Source organism: Sparus aurata, chromosome 13 (assembly GCF_900880675.1).
Source record: "Sparus aurata chromosome 13, fSpaAur1.1, whole genome shotgun sequence".
NCBI lineage: Eukaryota > Metazoa > Chordata > Actinopteri > Spariformes > Sparidae > Sparus > Sparus aurata.
The window spans coordinates 2,745,931-2,766,916 of NC_044199.1; the positions used below are offsets into that span (position 1 = coordinate 2,745,931).

The 20,986-nt window shown below is 43.1% G+C and overlaps 1 protein-coding gene and 1 long non-coding RNA gene across 6 annotated transcripts in view; one reads left to right on the forward strand and one right to left on the reverse strand.

Annotated features, from left to right (window-relative positions):
• On the reverse strand, positions 1 to 16,994 carry LOC115594315 (uncharacterized). 3 transcript variants are annotated; one of them, XR_003986460.1, is made up of 4 exons: positions 16,237 to 16,994; positions 7,954 to 8,121; positions 474 to 709; positions 1 to 324 (listed from the first exon to the last, which is right to left on the reverse strand). It is a non-coding gene; the product is annotated as an uncharacterized LOC115594315 (long non-coding RNA). The 3 variants fall into 3 exon arrangements; XR_003986461.1 differs by having other exon boundaries at positions 423 to 709; XR_003986459.1 differs by having other exon boundaries at positions 1 to 709.
• Positions 2,109 to 20,986, forward strand: part of fgf13b (fibroblast growth factor 13b) — a 27,965-nt gene continuing 9,087 nt past the window's right edge. The window contains exons 1-2 of one of the 3 annotated variants that reach the window (XM_030438311.1): positions 2,109 to 2,337; positions 18,695 to 18,805. In XM_030438311.1, the coding sequence (XP_030294171.1) occupies positions 2,289 to 2,337; positions 18,695 to 18,805 (160 nt within the window). In that variant the 5' untranslated portion in view covers positions 2,109 to 2,288. Of the gene's footprint in view, positions 2,338 to 13,061; positions 13,246 to 17,269; positions 18,177 to 18,694; positions 18,806 to 20,986 lie in introns of those variants that run through there. The other 2 variants (XM_030438310.1, XM_030438309.1) reach the window with 2 other exon arrangements.

The following is a 20,986-nucleotide window of genomic DNA, read 5'->3' on the forward strand; positions in this document are numbered from 1 at the left end:
CTCTGTGACTCTTTATTCTCATCTTCTACTTACAGTAACAGTCGACTCAAGTTGGTTTTACAGTAAATATCTTAAACTTCCATCTCTGTTTAAAAAGTTTGCAAAAAGTGGGTCATCTGTAATGAATTCTTCACCGTTTGAGGCAGAAACAAAATAAAACCGGGGCTCCTTCCGGCAGGCCGGTCCTGTTGTGCCACATATCCGCCTGATGTAGGTTGAAACTAAATTTATCTCCGACCCGACTTCTTCTTCTTCACTCTGACTGAGAACAAACCAACAAAGCCTCCAGGACGCTGTGGTCCAGCAGAACTGGACCGAGCGGTGCTGCAGGCGGAACAGAAGAGAAAACCAGACGTGAATCAGACTTTAGTAGAAAGAAGCTGACAGGAAACAGAAGAAAGTTATTATATTAAACGTTTTACTGTCTCAGAAACAGAGTCCTGAGATCAGATTGTTGTTTGCTGCAGGTTTACGTTGTCACTGTCAATTTCATGAAGACAGTCACGGAATACAATCCTGATTCTGAGGCGGCTGGAGCTCAGGAGGGAGAGCGGGTCGTCTAGTAATCGGAAGGTCGCTGGTTTGAATCCCGGCTGCATGCTGAAGTGTCCTTGAGCAAGAAACTGAACCTCAAACTGCTCCTGATGAGCGGTTGGCGCCTTGGAAAGCCTCCTGATGTCGACGGAGACTTGAGCTCATCTGAAACACACTGACACAGAACAAAATGTGTGTGTTCCACGGAGGAAATCAAAATAAGCCGTTTTACTGCACAAATTGATTAAATGATCAATAAACTGACTCATCAGCATCGTGTTAGACTGCTGAGTTTGCACATGGATCTACATGTTTCTGACCGAGGGCAGCCTGACCTTCTTTAAGACGGCAAGAGAGAAAAATTAGCATCTTGTCGTCTCCGTCGAGAGAATCAGTGTGTGATCGCCTTAATATTTACAGCTGCTGATCGGATTGATTACTTTAATGATCCATTAACATTTATAGCTGCAGATTACAGAAAACTGCAATCTTTCACTGTTAATGTCTGTAAATGTTTCCCTCTGATAAACTAACATTAAAGAACGGATCCGATTTGACACCAGTATCAGTATCAGGTACCGATACTGATATCGAGCTGACGCCACCAGCCCAGATCTAATAGTCGACTTTATTGATTTCTCGTTGTAATCTTTTAAAATTCAACCCACGTGTAGATTTCTCTTACAGGTAGCTGATAAAGCGGTGCCGTGCTCTCTGATCATTAGTTACCATGGTTATTTCCTCTCCTGCGCCTGTTTGGGTTAAAATGCTTCGGATCAATTAAATGTGAATTTGCAAACTGTGATTTTTGTTGTTCTGTTCTGCACATGCGACATCTTTAACACGTCTTTACATCCTGAGAGACAGATTTGATTTAATCCGTCTATTCATACATCACCTTCACAGAACAGACGTCTGAATGGGCTTTATAACAGAAATAAAGGTACAAACTCAAAACAGAGACGGAAACATTAAAAAACAGACAACCAGCTGAAAATAAACAATATTTAATATGTTTATTTGTCCTGTTATGATGTCGTTGTTTGAAGGGTTTTGAAGGTAGAGAGCTAAAGAGACAAAACAAGTGTAATAACTGAGCTGAATGCCCTTAACTTACACATTATAGATTTATATTAAATTATATTTATTCTGTTTATATCTTTTTAATCCTGCAGTGCAGCCAGTGTGTGTGTGTGTGTGTGTGTGTGTGTGTGTGTAAAAATTGTGTTATTATTTTTTTTTTTTTACGATTCTTGTGTCTGTTTTATATGTTTTTGTTATTGTGAGTTTTTGTGGATTCTGGATCAATAAAGTAATATATCTATCTATCTATATAGATAGATATATATATTGGTGGTTCACTGATCTGTAAAGCATTGATTAATTGTTTACAAACCAATAATGACGTCATCACAGGTTATAAAGGCATCCTTATAAGAATGTTTTGTTTTTCATCTTTTTCTAATCATGTGTTAAATATTTTAGTGTCAGCTGTCTTTTGTCTCTCATTGCGCGCGTGCGAGTGTCATTTGTGCGCGCGCACGCCTGGGAGCGCTCGTGCCGGTTTGTGGTGAGGCTGAGAGAGAGAGAGAGAGGGAGAGAGAGAAGGAGGGAGAGAAGGAGAGAGGGAGAGAGGGAGTGCCAGAGTTGGACGGACTGTGTGGACCAGGAGAGGATGAGAAAGTGACAAACTGAACTGAGATCAGCTGAAGTTTGACTCCCCAGCAGCAGCAGCAGAGCGGTTCCGGGACTCCATGAGCGGAAAATCGAGAGGCAAAGAGGATAAGGACCATGCCGCCAAAGGTGAGTGATGCTGAACCCGGATCATCAGAACGAACCGGGTCGGTTTCTGTATCTTTTCTTTTCTTTTCTTTTCTCTCTTTGTTCTCAGCACAGACACCAGCAGACATCTGGAGCTGTGCTGAGATCAGCACTTTTCAGTCCCATTGTCCAGAACACAGAGCGGCTAAACTGGAATACTACAAACAATAATCCCGGGATGCGTGTTTTAAATATGTGAGCAGCGAAAACAACCCGGAACATGTTTTTATAGACGCGTTTTAATCAAAACACACACTCAAAGCTCTGCTGCTGACTGTTACACTGAGGTTCTGTCGATCCAGCAGAACCAACACCGCTGACATCTACACACACACACACACACACACACACACACACACACACACACACACACCCTCCTCCCCTTTGGACAGCAATAAAATTGACGCGCGATAAACCGCAATGGAAACTGGGAAACTATCATTGCCATGGAGACAACAAAAAAAAAAGGGAGTTGCCCGCGAGCTGCGCGCGGTCCTGCAGCATAATGTATTCATGAGATACGTTTCATTCATAAAAAGCAGCAGGAAGCGCGTGCAGGGGTTTAATCAGTCAGCACATGATCAATATTTATTCATTTTCCTCTAAAAATCTAAAAGTACAACTGATTGACTGTGTTTACAATTATATCAAGAGGAGGTTTCATCTGATTCAGTAAAGCATTAATTATGACAAATGTTATAATAATAATAATAATAATAATAATAATAATATTAATAATGTAATAAGGGTTTCAAAGAGCTTCACAGAAAAGAAAATTAAAGAAAAAAACGCAAAAAGATGAAGAACTGCAGGAAAACCTATAAATAAAATAAATAAATAAAGCAACACAATGATTATTATGGGATATAATTATTCAATGATAAGAGTTAAATCTGCCATGTCTTTCTATAAAAGAGAGAATTTAAGTAGATGTTTAATTCGCAGCTTCACACGTCCAGTAAAGTTTACAGACAGCAGTCGACCTTTTTTTACTGGAGGAAACATGTTTTATTTATTAATCGAACTTCTTGGCATATTTTAGTTTATTGCATCGTATTTTATTCTTATTTTATTTACTATTCATCAACAAGCTGTTCGTTTGTCCCTGGTGGGATTAATAAAAGTGTTTCAATCTGAATCTGATCTGAAATCAGTGAAGCTGTCAGAGTTAGACAGAGTGAAGACAAACATGAATAATACAGCCAGAGGTGACCTGATTCATTAAAGCATTGATTACCTGTCAAATAGTTTACACTGTGACAAAACAGCCTGTAAACAAATCTGCACGGGACGTCAGTGATTCATCACAGAGTCAAAATACAAGAGTGAAATCAACACAAGGGGATTTTAGATTGTAGATTTGTGATCGATCTTGAAGACAAATTGCGTTTAGTGTCCTCCAGTGACCACAAGCGGCAACAATGAGCCCGTTCGATGAGCCGACACAAGAAAACTAACTTTGATACGCGACACAAAGGTGAGACTCAGCGCTCACCTGTGTCAAGGAGCAGATGATGAGACGTTTCTTTCCCCAGGATGGCAAAGTCACGTTGTTCATCCGGTCATATCAAATAAACCCTTTGTTAAACGTTGTGAAGGTCTAACTAACTTCAGCAGTAAGTCTGTTAACAACACGTATACTTCAGATAAAGTCATCATGACTGTTTTTAATTACGACTGCTACCTTTTTATAGCATTCTGATAAAATATAGATTTTGAATTTCTGGGTTAAAACCAATAATTTTTTGGTCACATCTAGTCAAAAATAGGGTAAAAACAGGATAATTCCAGTTTTTGTTGTCAAGAATGTTGGTTTGGACGAACTTTCAAAGCTAATTAAAGGGTGACTCCACTAATTTCAAACATTAAGGTCTTTAGGAGAATGACTGCATATGTGAAAAAGTAGTATGAAGCCTTTTGTGGCTCCAGAGGAAGCTGGATGTGAGACCACTGGACTTAAATAAAACCTGGTGGCTACATTACCCACAATGCAACTTAGCCTGGAGGCAATTTATCAGATTAGGGCTCGTGTCCACATAGCATTTTTCTTTTCAGGCAGAAAATTGCTGGCTGTGCGTTCAGGAGTGCTGAGATGAAGCGTTGTGCGCTGAGAGAAAAAACAACCGGCACTGTATGATTGACGCGGTGCTTTGCAGATTACTATGTTTCCGATTTGACATCCGGACATCAGAGCAGGAAGGATGTGGGAGCGTGACTATTATCACCTCAGCCAGGAAGAAGACATGGAGCGATGGCACCCTGATTTTTGATTCAAAGCTCTTGGAGCACAACACAAATACGGGGTGTTTGTAAAAAAAGACTCTGGGCCTGATTTAGCCTTTTCTCCAGGTGTCCTGTTGTTTGTTTCTTATTGGGAACAATTGAACAAAGACACTCGGGCCATGTGGTCACAGGCCCTCATCCACTTAGTGACATCACCTGAAAACATTTATCAGGTGACATGCAATTTCCTCTGGAGACACAAAGACTTTATACTACTTCTTTCACATAGCATTAGCTCTCCACAAGACGTTCGTGTAAAGACAATGTAATGTGTAAAATTAGGAGGAGTTACCCTTTAAATATTCACGGCTTGCCTTCACCACCCTGCGGGGAAAATGCATATTTAACACGGCTCACTGGACAAGTTAGTAATTAGCTACAAACCAGAAATAATGATAAAAATAATGATAATAAAAAAGCTGCTGTGGAGCTGTGCCAGCAGGGGTTGCTATAGCAACAAAATGTCCAGCTGAAACTACAGTAAGTGCTGGTTGTGGACCAGTAGGCTAATAAACGTTATTTATGGTAACCTTTACTCATAAAACTCCCAGATACGATGCGAAAACACATCAATAAACTGAAAAAAAGCTATAAAACCAAACCAATAAAGCCGAGGGTGATTTATGTGATGATAAATCCACGAGAGGTCACAACAATAATAACCCCGGCGCACTGTAATGGACTCCGACTCAACAACCCTGCAGTAAACACGACCTTTTGTGAATCCGATGATTTGTTATTGAAGTTAACACTGTGGCACGAGTGATTTAACACATTTTTGAGAACAGATTTTGTAGTGTTAACATGTTTATTTCTCTATAAATACAGAAAAACTCAGTTTTAGACCTACCAGAGGACTTCTTCAACACAAAGTGCTCCACACAGTGGTCTCAATAAAACAGAAAAATCACTTTACCCTTTGAACTCAGACAGAGAAATGGTCCGCCTGTGCCTACATCCAGGGCCGCCCCGGCCAAACTGGGGCCCTCGGCAGAATTTATTTACAAAATGACTGTATCACAAAATGCCATTTAGGTTTACAACCTTTATTAGTAGGAACAAATGAAATGAACAGCCTCTTTCAACCATGGATCAAGCCTTTTACAGATGACATGGTGCTTGTGGCTCCGTGTCATCCTTAGTGACAAACTGCAGCATTGATCCTGTTATGACAAGAAATCCTTCATACAAGCAGATTATTAAGATTTGTTTTGGTCTTAAAGGTAAATTACACAGTGAAATTAATGTAAATACTAGCCTCACAAAGATTAAAATGCAATTAATGCAAAGACGACTACAACTTATAATGATATTCATTATGATTTGATTTGACGATATTTCAATATTTCAATATTTCAATATTTTCATTGACTTACTTTTAAATTTTGTACTTAGGTTCTTTATTCCTGCGCTGCTGTTTGCTGCTGCAACGCTTTAAATTTCTCCATTGTGGGTCAAATAAACTATTATCTTAATTTATCTCTCTCTCTCTTTGATAGGTTAGAAACCTGAGCCAACATACGACCACCAACTGGTCAATTAACCACTCCTTTTTCAACAGAACTGAATGTATTTGCAGTTAACAAAGACATTTAATAAATGATAATCAGGGCCGCTGGGAAACGTAATCTCCAGTCCACATCTAGACAGAATGATCCTCTCTTCTGTCTCATGATTAGCAGCTTTTTTTTTTTTTTTGCCACAAAGTTTTCTTTTTTATTTTAACAACACACCACCTTCAAGTGAAGCACAAACCTCCGCTTGTTTTTTTTTTTTTTTTTTTTTCTTTTTCTTCCTTCTTTTTTTATTGAATTTTCACAGTTATCTTAACACAGAAGTTATTGCGGGATTACATGCCCTCAACTGAAAGGGAAAAAAAATAAATAAAAAATTAACAAAGACATTAAGAGAGAAAAATAGATAAATCATAATAATAATAAAAAATAATAATAATTAAAAAGAAAGTTTAAAAAAAAATAGAATTATTACCCTGTATTTCCTATACAGCTATTATGATGTATATCACAATTACTTATGTATTTCAGTGTCCTTTACACATATTCAACTTCTTGGTTGGTGGCTTTCAAGAAATTCAATGAATTGTTTAAAGTTTAAAAAAGCTCTAAATTTTCAACCTCCGCTTGTTTTGCTCCTGATTCATGTTGCCACCTGCTTCCAACTGCCTGTCTGACCGCTGATTGGTCAGATGCTGCGTGCTGTCAATCATTGCGGCAACGCGTGCGGAGTCAGATTACTCGCCCCTTTTTTTCTCTCTCCTGCTTCGGGCTGACTCGGTGCTCTACGCGCCTCACTGCAGCGATGTGCATCCTTTGCACATTTGCAGAGAATTCGTCCCCTTGCGCAAAACAGCGCGTGTTCTGCGTGTAGGGAGGGGCGGCGCTGCTTACATCGATATTTGAGTGGCTTCATAAACTTCATCTGCCTAAAATCTGTACAGCTTAAGCTAAAAGACAATTAAGCATAACAATTGATAGAAGTCTTCAAATTGTGTCACATTATACCTGTTAACATGATTCTGAATGGAGAAACAATGCACAAAATATTGCTTGATGCTTAATAAGTTATTTGAATGTTTTGATAGGGTGGTCTTTAATTTCCCAGTTGTCTGGGTGATGTCGCCTCTTAGATTATCATTGATCGATTTAAATAGAATCATGCAAACAACAATCTGTGAGGTCCGTTTTCTGAGGCAAACAGCCGGATTATGACTTTGATTCTAGTTTTTAACGATTAAACTAACAATGAACTACAAGTCACTTCCCAAAATAAAGATATTAAAAGTGTTTCATAGGGGCAAATTAAGAGACAAAGCCACAGAGATAGAAATACTGGTTCTAACAATTGCAGAAATCTGTCAAGTCTGTTTTACTTTTCAAAATATCTTCATGGAGGACTCGCCGCTCCCTCTCGGGTGGACAGACGTACAAGGTCATAAGTCACCTTGTACTGTTCTGTATATAATAATAGTGGCATAGAGGATTAAATTTGAGGTAGAGCAGGAACTCATTAACATCCTGTTCTTGAGGAGATTAGGTTTATATCTGGTGTGTGAGTGTGCGTGTGTTTCTGTGTACGTGACGTTGTGGGGACATGAGTCTGTTTACACATCGCGAGGACTCGACTTCATTATGGGGACAAAACTTGAATGAAACGTGAATCTTTAACTTTATAAATGACACTTCAGTTTAAGGTGAGGGCCGATTTAATGTCTCCAAAAGCGAAACATGACTCTGAGTGTATGTGTGTGTGTGTGTGTGTGTGTGTGTGTGTGTGTGTGTGTGTGTGTGGACTCACCAGCAGGGGAGGATTAACTGTGGACACACGATTGTTAATTAACCCTGATTGTGACGCAGCAATACGGCAGCAGAGGTCAGCGTTGCACAGCAGTGAAAGCCCGTCTGATATCTCACTGAAGCACATCTGATGTTTTTACAGAGGCAGTGATGTCGGCATGAAGTCCAGCTGTAATGCACGACAAAAACACATGTTTACATTAATTTAACACAATTTAAAAATGTAAAAATAGAGAAGTCCATCGCCAAAACTGGAAAAAAAATTCCACCCCTCATGTTATTGGTCCGGTCAGCAGCTTGTCTTCAGATATACAGCAGGTTTAGATATTCTCTGATATCTTTAGTTAATTTAATCTTTATTCTGAGGTTTCTCCTCATTAGATCCACGTAATATTGTCGACATTAGACTGATTTTAACCGTGAAGTCGGTTTGGCATTGCAAACAACGATGACGGTAAAACAACTGTGTTGCTCTGCCGTCCGCTCGGTTTTATTTTATATTCACACAACAGAAAAACTTCACAATAAAATGCCACTTCCTGTTAATCATGACAAGGTCATCCATATGAGTGACACCATACATGATTTTTTTCTTAAATGAGACAGGCTTCCCTTTATAATTCAGATGCACAGTTTTGTTTAAAAATTATATCACGGTTAGAATAATCACACATTTTATGAGAGAAAACTTTATGGAATATTTGCACCAACAGATTCATGACTTCCTGTCCTCAATTAACTTTATTACCTTTGTTCGTCTTTACACAAAGCTCTATCTGACTGTGACTCTATAATCTGTGAGTTCAGTGGACGACTGTGTGACGCCGTGAATAAAGTGGAACATTTCATGTCTAATGTGTGACAACCTAGTCCACCTTCTGTCCCGCCTTATGCTACAGTAGATGAGGTTTGTCATAAACCGGGACTCCTGGGAGTCCAGATAAAAATAGAGATGTGACGGACTTCAGCAGAACTTTCTCTTCTTCTGTCGGCTGTGAAGTCTGCGAAAAGTTTTACTTGAGAAATATTCACAGTTAAGTATCTGACATTAAATACGATCACACAAACAACAAAATGCGACGTCTGTTTTCTGAGGTAAACGGCTGGATTATGACTTTGATTCTAGTTTTTAAAGATGGAAGTAACAATGAACAACAAGCTACTTTCCAGAGTAAAGATATTTAAAGTCTTTCATAGGGAATTAAGAGACAAAACCACAGAGTAATCACAGAAATATGTCAGGTCTACATTAGAGAATTTGAACATGTATTTTCTTATTAAAAAAACACTCTGAATAATTGATTAATTATTCAAATAATTGGTGGTAGGCGTCAACTAATTGATTAAACTACAAATTGTTGCAGTTGTAGTATTCACATATCATTGGTTACAGACTTAAAGTAAACATTTAGAGTAAAGAAAGATGAACGTGTGTGCTCACAAACTCTTACAACTTATAAACTCTCACGCTGAATTTGAACAGACACAGTTATGTCAGTGTTTTGCATCTCTACTGGATTTTGTGAGGTTTCGTCACCTTTACCCAAAGTCTCCACTTATTATCTGATAATATGGCGCCATCTAGTGGCGAACCATTGGAATTACTCTCAGTGAATGACAGCTGATCGTCTCCAAATCTGAAGAAGGGAGAGAGGGCATTTTTTGAGTAGACTACAGTGACTGTAAACTGGCTTCCATCCCGGGCTGTCGGCCTGAGAACCTTTGCCAAAAAACGTGACTGCTGGCATCTCTGTGGTTTGCTATTTCAAGCCAAGGCTACCAAGCTATTTGTGGGAGATGTTATGTGTTTGTTCAAAGCTTAAATGGTATTTGAGTTCAGCTGAAAGAAAGAAATAAAGACAGAAGGTTTCTATAAACAATGTTAGAGTCAAATGTTACGTCTGCGCCCACACGAAGGGGTGTTCAACAAAATATGGGAGCAGGTGTAACAACAGTTATCGAATAATTCCAGTTTAAATTGAAACTGTTGGCAAAAAAGTAAAGTAGCAGCCATGAAGATCAAATATATCTGGGACGGCACAATAAGTGAAGGGTTTTTTAATAATGTTACGGAAGAAACTGATATAATTTAAGAAGTTAATGTCCTCAAGATCCTCTGCTGTCTTTGCTGGGAGCTGTATCTGAAGCGACACACAGCTCAGATCAGAAGTTCATATTGCGGATACTTCTCTTGATTTCCAAGAAAGCAATAACTGTGAACTGGAAGGATATAAAACCACCAAGAAGCTATATGTCAACGGGTGCAGAGGCCTACATAATGGGTCTACATAATGTATGAAAGGTAGAATCAGGAGGATTCGTCTGAGCTGCTCATGAACGCACCACAAAGATAGTTGATTGTTGAGTGTCGAACCCCGGGATGTCAAGCACCGACATGTTGGGTTGGTAAAGCATCCCGAGCTCAGCGTTCCAGTCTCCCTCTCTGTCTGTTTCTGTCTTATTATGTCATTTCTTTTGCTTTGTCTGCCGGGTGTTATGTGCACTGATAGGTTGAAATCATTTCTGTGGTGTTGGGAAGGCGGCGTGCGATGAGACAAAATGAAAAATAATCGATAATTTCCATCAAATGCATTAAAACTAAAATAACAATGAAAATGTGAGGAGGAGACAGTTCAGATATTTGTGCTAAAATGTAAAAGAAAAAGGCTCCTCAGCTAAACAACAGACACCTGAAATCTGTAATCTGTAAATCTGTTATTTGTACTTAGTTCCTATCCTCTGCTGCCATTTCAACACCGCCCATAACAAAGGCTGACCTGCTGACCTAACGATGAATAACAGCATTTGACCAAGATAACAAATAACGTTAGCCGTCAGAACATGTTCACAGTTACTGTGTCTCAGTTCAGGGTCTGCCTCCTCTGAAGGACTCGGCCTTTGTGGTCTTTGAAGGCGAGTCCTTCAGAGAGACCTTGTTAACCTCGTCAGCCGTTGTTAAATGTGACGGTCTAGTCTTTGGAGCATTTCCTGGTTGTGTCACCAGATGTTTTACCCTTACGTCACAATTTCTGCCGCCCAGGCCCGCGAAAGTGACGATCTACGCCACGTGATGTCGCCATTTTCTCTCTTTCTTGTTTGTTTTTCGGGCGTGTAAAGAACCTTGGGATATGTGAGGCCACGAAGGATCGTAGCGGTGCATCCTCCAGAAACAGGGAGAAGAAGGAGCATCTGGAGGAGCCTTCAGACTGGGACAGCCTTCGCGTGGCTTTGTTATGTAATCGGCCTTTAATTTAATTTAATTTAGTTTATTTGATAGAGACAATGCAGGTTAACTCGTTACAAACAAGTCGATGTGACTGATGTTCTGCATACAGAGATTGTAGCTAATGCTAGTTTCCAACTCCCGTCCCTAGTTAGGCTTTTAACAGAGGAAAGAAGGTAAGAAGAAAGACATCAAAGTTACATAACAACACAATAAAACGTACAATACATCTAAAATCAAATCTTCAAATGCTCCTCTGAAGGATGCAGACCTGAACTGAGACACACAGCTGAGCTTCATGATCCTGTCTTGTTTCTGATTGGTGCAGTCTGACATGTTAAATTCAGAAATGCCACAAAAACAACAACAACAATAATGTTACATCCCTGAAAAGATTCCTAGAGTTCTGATCACATGTATCTCAAAGATCACTTTGATGTTTCTTCTTCTATGAGCTTCACTTTTCATTTTTGCTGAGTGTGCAGGTTCACCAGCAGCAGCAGCAGCATCCTGCTTCACTGCCCTCACCGGCTTTTATAGGCTGCTGCCCTGCAGTATATATAGACGCTACTCTGCAATCTGTAATAATGTCCGTATGCTCTCGGTAATATGGACGCTGCTGTGTCCTAACAGGAAGCTCTGCAACAGCCCGACAGTGTAATGGGCTGATAGCACAGAGCTGTGTGATTATGTGGTGGCAGCATCACTCTGAGTCTGGTTACTGTACTCACTACATGTAATGTGCTGTCACACACACACACACACACACACACACACACTGAGAAAGCCATTAGGTGTGTGCGTGTGTGTGCGTGTGTGTGCGTGTGTGTGTGTGTGTGTGTGCAAGCTATTTGAGTTTAAATCCTTTAAATCAAGGACATTTAACTGGGTCACATAACTACCGAGTGCTCATTTAAAGAAGCTGGAATCAGAGAATTTTGATTTTTTTTTGTTTAAAATGACTCGACATTATTAACTGATTATCAAAATAGTTGCTGGTTAAATTAATAGTTAACAACTAAGCAATTAAAATGACTAATCGGTGCCGTTCTAGTGTTCAGATATCAGACTGGTTTTTCACTATTTTGGTGACTGAATGTATCAAATTAATCAATGAGTGCGGTTAAAATAGTCTTAATGTAGACCGCACAAGATCAATTCATTGATTAGTTGCTCGGCCTAAAAATATCAAATGAATGATGATCAATTTCTTCCACAGCTGGAGACGACAGCTCGTTTAGTCCACAACTCAAAGATATTCAGTCGAGAAAACAGAAAATTTGTGTTTTGATTGATTATCGCTGATTATCAAAATAGTAGGCGATCAATTTGCTCGTTAACAACTGAATGATTTCATCGATTAATCGTTCAGACATCAGACTGGATGGTGGACATGAGAGTGAAGAGAGGCATTTTGAGGCATTTTACATTATTTTATAGATTAGTTGTATCAAATTAATCAATACATGTGATCAGCTGATTAATTGATGATATTGATGACACTACAGGGAGTTTATAGGCCAGTTTAAACAGTCTTAATGTGACACAAACACTCAGTCCTGTGAGGATTCATCACTTTTAGATTTTTGGGTCAAGTTCTGGAGAGAACCTGAGTCTCTATTAAAGTCCCCTGAAAGTGGATCTGCTTTGAGAGACGGTTCTGTTCGACTCACACACACACACACACACACACTCACACACACACACACACACACACACACACACACTCAGTGCTTCCTCCATGGATCCTTGGATTTGGGACCGGCCTGCTGGCTCCCTCCCTCTCTCATTGTGCCAGATCAGCGGGGCCTTGAGATGAATCTTTAATGACCGGTTCCAACGGCTTAATGGCCTCTAATGTTCTGTAATGATCTCCCGTCAACGCCATGTGCGCGGCCTTAATGGATCCAATGCCGTGGAGAATTGTCCGCTCTGAACTTCGCTTAATTCCTCCTCTTTTCGTCGAGCAGCAGCAGCAACACAACAGGAAGCGAAGAAAAAGCCATGAGCACAAAGCTCCGGAGCTCCACGGGCGCAGCATGACTTTCCCTCTCCGCCGCGCGACCTCAGGTAGGACCGGGGGGGAATAACCCGACACCATCCGGACTGTCGTTATTCTGGAACCAAATTCTTTAATAGCAGTAGAACTTTACGTATCTCGTAGCCTGCTAGAAGGTCAGAAGATGCTCTTTAAGTCTCCAAACAGACTCTGCTAAGATGTTGCCTCAGTGTATCTTCAGTTAGTGTTCGACCTTTAAAAATCTTCCAGTAAACATCCTCTGTCTATATTCTCTTCCTCTATAACGTTGTGTTTTATATAATTGGATCTTTTTGTTGTAACCTTTGGACAAACGTTTGTTTTTAACGCGATTAAAACTTGTATCTGTGTCCGTGGTGCTGGAAGCAGAGCCGGACGCGCCCTTCTGCTCCCCGACAACAACACAGCTTCACCATTCTGAACTCGACAACCTCATAATTTATTCTCTTAATAACATTCTGCTGTCTCCGTGAGAATGAAGTCATGTCTGTAAAGCAGCACTGTGGAGTTTTGAAGGAGAAATTCAAACTATTTACTGTTCTCAGAGGACAATAAGATCCCCAGGACACCGTATGAGGCTAGGAAGGTGGCAGGGTCCGCCACGTATAAACAAAGCAGCATGAAACTGTGTTGTCCTTTAAGGTCAGTTTGTTCATTGAGTCATGAATTCGATGAGAGTTTGATTATTTAGTTTTTTTAGGCGTAAAAAAAAATTAATGATTAAAATTTTGTCCCCAAAAACTACAAAGTGCTCCTTTTAATTAATCATCAGCTGTGCAGGAAATCGTTTATCAGTTTCTGTTATTTTTCAAAAAGAAAAAAGACTTCAGCTTCTTAAATAAGCGCATCTCCTCGTCTTTTTACTCCTCTGTGAAATCAAAATGAAATATGTTTGTGTTGTGGACAAAACGAGGCATTTTAGGACGTCATGGTGAGAAACACTGATGACGTTTTCTATCGTTTAAAATTTCTTCCTTTAAAGCATCCCTCAGCTTGGAAGCTCGCTGGGCAGATTTCACAACTCCAAACTTTGAATCTATCACAGAACATATTTGCCTCTCATCTTTTGGAGGCGCAGGATGAATTGTTTAATTGGCTCAACATGAGTTCACAGCGCCGCCCTCAGAGACGCCGGATCAGAACGTCTCAGCGCTTCTACACTCGGACTAATCCCGTTACTGTCGGACTCCGTGTCGGCCTGCAGGGAGGGTTTTCTTACATCGTCTGCTCCGGCAAAATAAGATAAAGCGAAATAACTCTCTACCTCGAACAAACTGGACCAAAGATTACGAGGACCTCCAGGTTGTTTAACAGGTTGTGTCACTCTGTTGTTGTTGTTCTGAAAGGTGTCAGCGGGTTGTTGTTGCTGCTGGGTTTGTGTCGGTCACACACATAAGGACTCTCTCTCTGGATATTTGCTGTAAATATACTGTAGTTTTCTCGTCTCGAACCTGTTTTGTCACGTTCCCTCTGCCTGTAGGCGGAGCTGCTGAGCGCCGACCAAACCTCAGACGTCTACGTGCTTTTAACCAAAGAGAAGAGATGCAACAGTGCAAACGCATCTTTTAAATCCCGTATTTAAATGTATGTTCGAACATACAGAATTGAATTTTTTATCTAACGTCCAGTGTGTCGGATTTAGTGGCATCTATAGTGCCCGCCGCTACGATTACCGCTACAAACGCTTAAAAGTCCCTCTCTAGTTTGTCTGTTCTGGGCTACTGTAGAAACAGTTGCTGTGTCTCAGTTCAGGTCTGCATCCTTCAGAGGAGCATTTGAAGGCCGATTATGTCACAACGCTGCGTGAAGGCTGTCCCAGTCTGAAGGCTCCTCCAGATGCTCCTTCTTTTCCCTCTTTTTGGAGGATGCACCGCTCCGATCCTTCGTGGCCTCACATATCCCAAGATTCTTTGCGCGCACGAAAAAGAAGAAAGAAAGAGAGAAAATGGCGACATCGCGTGACGTAGATCGTCACTTCCGCGTAGCCTGGGCGGCAGAAATCGTGACGTAAGGGTAAAACATCTGGTGACACAACCAGGAAATGCTCCGAAGGCTAGACCGTCACATTGACGCAGCCTCTGAAGGACTTGCCTTCAAAGACAGCAAAGGCCTTCGAAGGCTGCAGATCTTGAATGGGGAAACAGCAACCGTGTTGCAACCAAGCCTCCAAGAAGAGCGGCAAGCTTTGAAGCCAGCTTCTGTAGAGGTCAAACAAGCAACTACAACGTCACGTGATGCACTCGGGCCCTGAAAGACTTTTTCCTGTAATCTTACATTGTGAAAGAGGCATCTGTAAAACGGTGGAATAATTTTTTTATGACCATCACAAACCCTGAAATGACTCGTTTCACTATCGTACCTGGAGCCATTCGTTCCACTAAAATTTGTAAAGTCTTGAAGAGCTGCATGATTTAATTATCTAAAACTGTCTCCACGGAAGATCATTTTCATGCTGAGAAGTCGAGTTATGTCGGCTTCATGCACAGCTGAGCATCTTTAGCAGGACTGAACGGGGCTCCGCCTCCAAAGCTGTGTCCAGAAACCAAATCAGATAAACTTCCCGGTTTAATAATCACCTGGATCTTTTGCACTGTGGGACCCAAAGCTAGCAGCGATACTTTAAAATCCTGAACGTTCCATCTGTTCCCAGTCCTCCCCTCTGTTCTGCCTTTTTAATGGTCTCATTGATTCGTGTATTGATGCATTTGTTTTCTGAGACATTTCATGTTGTCACTGTTCTGGTTTTGAGGTTCTGTCGGTGGTTCTGACTCGTTTCCTGCAGCTCGTGTTGGCACATTAAGTTTTGTTTGTTGCAGCGTTTGCTTTTAAGAACATGTGGTGTTTAAAAGCGAGGCGCTCATAAATGAAAGATGAATGCTTTCACAGATTTCTGGTTATGAAATCTTGCACGGCTAAAGTCCCTCCAAGGAAAAAAGAAAAAAAAAAGGAAAAGCTGGGCATGTGGGCTGAGCCGAGCAGCAACACCTCAACTAAATTTATCTGAACATTTTCGAGGCTCTTACCTAACGTCAACTCCTCCGGTCAAGGGCACAAAGTCTGAAGTCTCCACCTCAGTGACCAGGTCCTGACCCCAACCAGTCCATCACTCTCTCCTCCACCCAGCTACAGATTACTGAGTTCCCCTCCTCCTCCTCTTCCTCCTCCTCCTCTTCTTCTCCAGTCCTCTAATTTACTGCTCTCCACATCCCCTCGCTCCCCCAGCCATCGATTTTCAACAGCATGCACCTGCTCTCTGCGCCGTGCAGGTGCCACAGGTCTCTCCCTCCACCAGCCTCCATCCTCCGCTCGTCCGGACCGGTTGGAGCTGCGGTTGCCATGCGCCACTGCAGCTGTATCAGGCGCTGACAGCTGTGCATCAGCCTCCCCGCGGGGGGCCGCCTGTGGCCAGCCGACACGCATGAGTCGGCTGATTGCTGCTGCTGCGAAGCGAATGCATCAGAAAAAAAAAAAGGGGGGGGGAAACATCTTGAAAACGACACAAACTGAAGAGCTTCCTCTGTTCTTCACCTCCTTCCTGCAGCAGCAGTGAACCTCTGCACCAAAAGAAGATGAGCGCCCCTCCTTTACTCCCCCTCTCCCTCTCTCCCTCTCTCCCTCACACTCTCTCCTGCTCTCCCTCTCCTCCATCATTGTCCTTTTCATTTATTCTCCATCTGCCTCTTCTTATGTGTTAAATGTCTTGTCCTCTCTCTCTCTCCACTCGATATCTCATTTTCTCTCCTCCACCCACTCCTCCTCCTCCTTTCTCCCTTTTCCATTACCCCCCTCATTCATTCACCTGTCTCCCTCCTCCTACATCACTCCCCCCTCTCCTCCCCCCTCTCCTCCCCCTCTCTGCCTATCACACATCAGTCTAACATGTAAATATCATGCCACGTGGGGTTCAGGGTTACAGGTGCCCTATGAGGAGAAAGCTGCCCAAACCTCCCTCACCTCACACACACACGCATCACACGTCCACACACACACACACACACACACGCATCACACGTCCACACACACACACACACACACATACACCCCCACCTCCTCCTCCTCCTCCTCCTCCTCCTCCTCGTTCTTCCTCCTCGGGGCGGGCAGGGCTGCAGCAGTTTATGAACGGCACGGCTGCATCATGATCCCGTCCCCACTGAACCAGCCCCGAGCTGTTTCATTGACAAACATCCCGGCTGCTGCATTTCTGTCACGGAGCGCGTCGAGCAGCGGAGCGTCACCGGGGGAGCGGTGCGGAGCGGCAGCGGCAGCAGCGGCAGAGGCTGCAGTCATCACCAACAACAGTCCCCGGTGTCGTCTCCACCAGATCCTCAGCTGTTGATTCGCCTCTTGGACCCGGACTGGATCCTCTCCTCCTCCTCCTCCTCTTCCTCCTCTTCCTCCTCCTCCTCCTCCTCCACGCTCTCTCGGGACGGCCAGATCACCGGCGGAGGGGCGCAGACAGCCGGAGCCTGTCAGACCCCTGTGGGGGGATGTGAGGCGGTGTCGTTCACACTCACTCTCCGGCACATTTCTGGATTTGTTTGACGACTTCCATGAAGCGTCCGGACGCACCGATGGAGGATTCTGGACGCTTTTTAAAATCACGGATATCTGCGAGACTGCAGCGGCCGGTGTGTGATGCGAACTGAGCCGTGGGTGGTGTAGACCCCCTCCCGCACCCCCACACACCCCCAGCGCCTTATCCGCGGTCCCCACCTCCCTCCGACCGGGACGCACAGCCTTGTTTCACTCCACCGGGGGAACATGTCCCGGGCAGCGGCTATCGCCAGCTCCCTGATCCGCCAGAAGCGGCAGGCGAGGGAGCGGGAGAAGGCGAACGCGTGCCGCGGCAGCGGCAGCCCGAGCAACAGCAAGGGCACCAACGAGAAGCCGAGCAAGCTCAATGTGTTCTCCCGAGTCAAACTGTTTGGGTCGAGGAAGAAACGGAAGAGAAGGCGACCACCAGGTCTGAGAGGAGCACCACCGTCCTCACCACCATCACCAGCTTCATCACCAGCTTCATCACCAGCTTCATCACCAGCTTCACCACCAACCAACCAACCAACACCATTTTCTCCTCTCATCACTCTGCTGCTGCTTCATCACCTCAGCATCCGTCACCGGAGGAGACTCAGGAATTAATCCTGTTGCATGACACACAAACATCTCATGTAAATAACTTTGTATTGTCCCGCAGCAAAGTGTTGTAGTGTAGCAGTGTGTGTGTGTGTGTGTGTGTGTGTGTGTGTGTGTGTGTGCTCAGCTTCATGTTCATCTGTCACTTATTCAGTGATTTTCCGTGTGCGCCACAGTCCACAGGGGTCAGGGATCCATGTGGGCCCTGGAGGCCCGCGGACTGGAGACACAAACAGCCTCTCCGGCTCCGACACTTCCGGCTTCTCGGAGGCTGCTGGATGTGATCACATGACAACAATAAGAAGGAATGGATCCAGTTAATGTGTCTGTCTCCTCTGCTCCTCTCAGAGCCCCAGTTAAAGGGCATTGTGACCCGGCTCTCCAGTCGCCAGGGCTTCCAGCTGCAGATGCAGCCGGACGGAACCATCGATGGGACCAAGGATGAAGACAGCACCTACGGTGAGTCGGACCTTTGGACCTCCACATCTCTCCACATCCACTGATTTCTCTTTACTCACCTTCTGTTTCCTGGACCAGCTCTGGCTGCGTTCATCATTATGGATTAACTTTCTCCACTAATTGAAACATTGATTAGGCTGTAAAATGTCCACCAGAGGCACAAAAACACACAGATAATCCGTTTGCTGACAAAGAAAGCATCAAATTATCACTTTTTAGGAACCTTTAAGCAGCAACTGTTGGAAAAAAGTCTGAGATATTTATTGATTACCTATGTCGCTGATTGATTATCTGCCAATAGACTAATCAAACAGAGGTCAGCAGATCTTAAAGGTGCACGATCAGTCTTCATGACTGAATAAACAAACTGATCTTTAACTGTGTTTTACTGTGTTTGTATGTGGCGGACCCTGCCACCTCTCTAGCTTCAAACAGTGTTCTGGGACCTCGTTTTCCTCTTTGAACAGCTTGTTTATTCAGTTGATATTGAAAATGTTGTCCAAAACACAAACACACCGCGCCCCTTCAAGTTGTTACGCCAACGCTGGCAACACTTATAAATACAGTCTTTAAAATGAATTTAAGCTGCTTTTCTGCTCTTGTATAAAGAAAACTAATGGGAAATTAGTGGAAAACAAAGCTGGAAATCTTCACAAATGCCTTTCTTGACAAAGGAAAGTCAGTATTTGAGCAGCTGCAGATTTGATAATCAGTTTGGGATCTTTAGAGTTTGTTGAACCTCTGCAGAGTCGAGAAGCTTCATTTAATTTGGTGTTTCTTCTTGGTACAACAGAACATCACAACATATTGTAGGTTCGATACCTCGACAAGGTCTGATTGAGTTTAATTCCCATATGTCCAATTTGGACGTATCAGTCAGAACCACTTTGAATCCAATTTAGTGATAAAAGTCTCCCGGTGGAAATCCATCCGACGTGGGAGGTTTAACTCCGACAGTCGCTCAACAACACGTCGAGTGTTCATTTAATTAGTGGAACGGCGCGAGCTCTTCCTCCAAAGGTCAGATGGCAACGTGGCAATCTCATTGTGTTAAATGTTCCCCAGATGAAGAATGTGATTAGATATCCACAGGATGCAACGTTCAGACGCGTGACGTCGTGACAGCCGGAGGAGGTTTCCTCTCCCCGGCTTCTCTTTCTAGCACCGGCTGCAACCTGAGATTGATACGACTTATTTGATTCTGTTGTTGTGCCTCAGATGGCGCTCCTCCTCCTCCTCCTCCTCCTCCTCCTCCTCCTCCTCCTCGTGCACGCTCGGCGGTTGCCAGCATCACGTATTAGTCTCCGCCGCTCCTCAGGCCTCGGAGCGTTGTTGTGCACAAAGAGAGCGACGTGGCCACAATGGAAGCGTGTTCTCCAATTAGATGATTACATGGTGTATACATCATGTAAACGCCTACCCACACGAAACCGGTCGACCGCGAATGGATTTGAACGGATAATCCATGTAATCCACGTCTCAATATAACCGCAGTCATTATAAAAGAACATGGTTGGCTAAATGAGTGTAATTAAACAAGGGCCTGACTCATCAAACTGTCTGGAATAATTACGTCGCTGCTCCGGAGCTTTTACAGTAGAATCATAAATAACTTTTCCTCCGCAGCACCGGGGAAAACAACAACAGCGAGGAATATGACGGACAGGACGAGTAACCGTCACATGCACCAGATATATGTTCACGGCGAGGCTTTAGATCCGCTCCACTGCTCACCGGCTCAATCAGCTCCACATTGTTTTAGCTTCCACTTCTGATTCTTCACAGAGTAACGTCTGACTGCACATGCCCACAGATTCCTTACAAACCTCGCTTTCAAAAATAAAGGTTGAGTTACGACGCAGGAGGAGGAAGCCAGGCATCCAGCGCACAACCAAAAACAGGAAGAGGCATCGATCTCCCCGGTCGCTCTCCCCAGGTGACGGTGGACCAACCGGAATAACCTGAAAAGAAACAGAGCTCTGCTGACGGAGGAGCGAAGACACGGACTCTCGGTGTTATGTGAAAGTCTGTTCCCTCGCTGGTTTGTGCTCCTTCCATCCAGCCAGAATCGAAACAAGTTAATACCAGAATTCTTTAAAAAACCCGCCTGTTAATACTTACTGATGTTCTGCCTGTTCAACGCACTGACGTCGGGGTTTCTAGGTGAACATTTGGATTCTT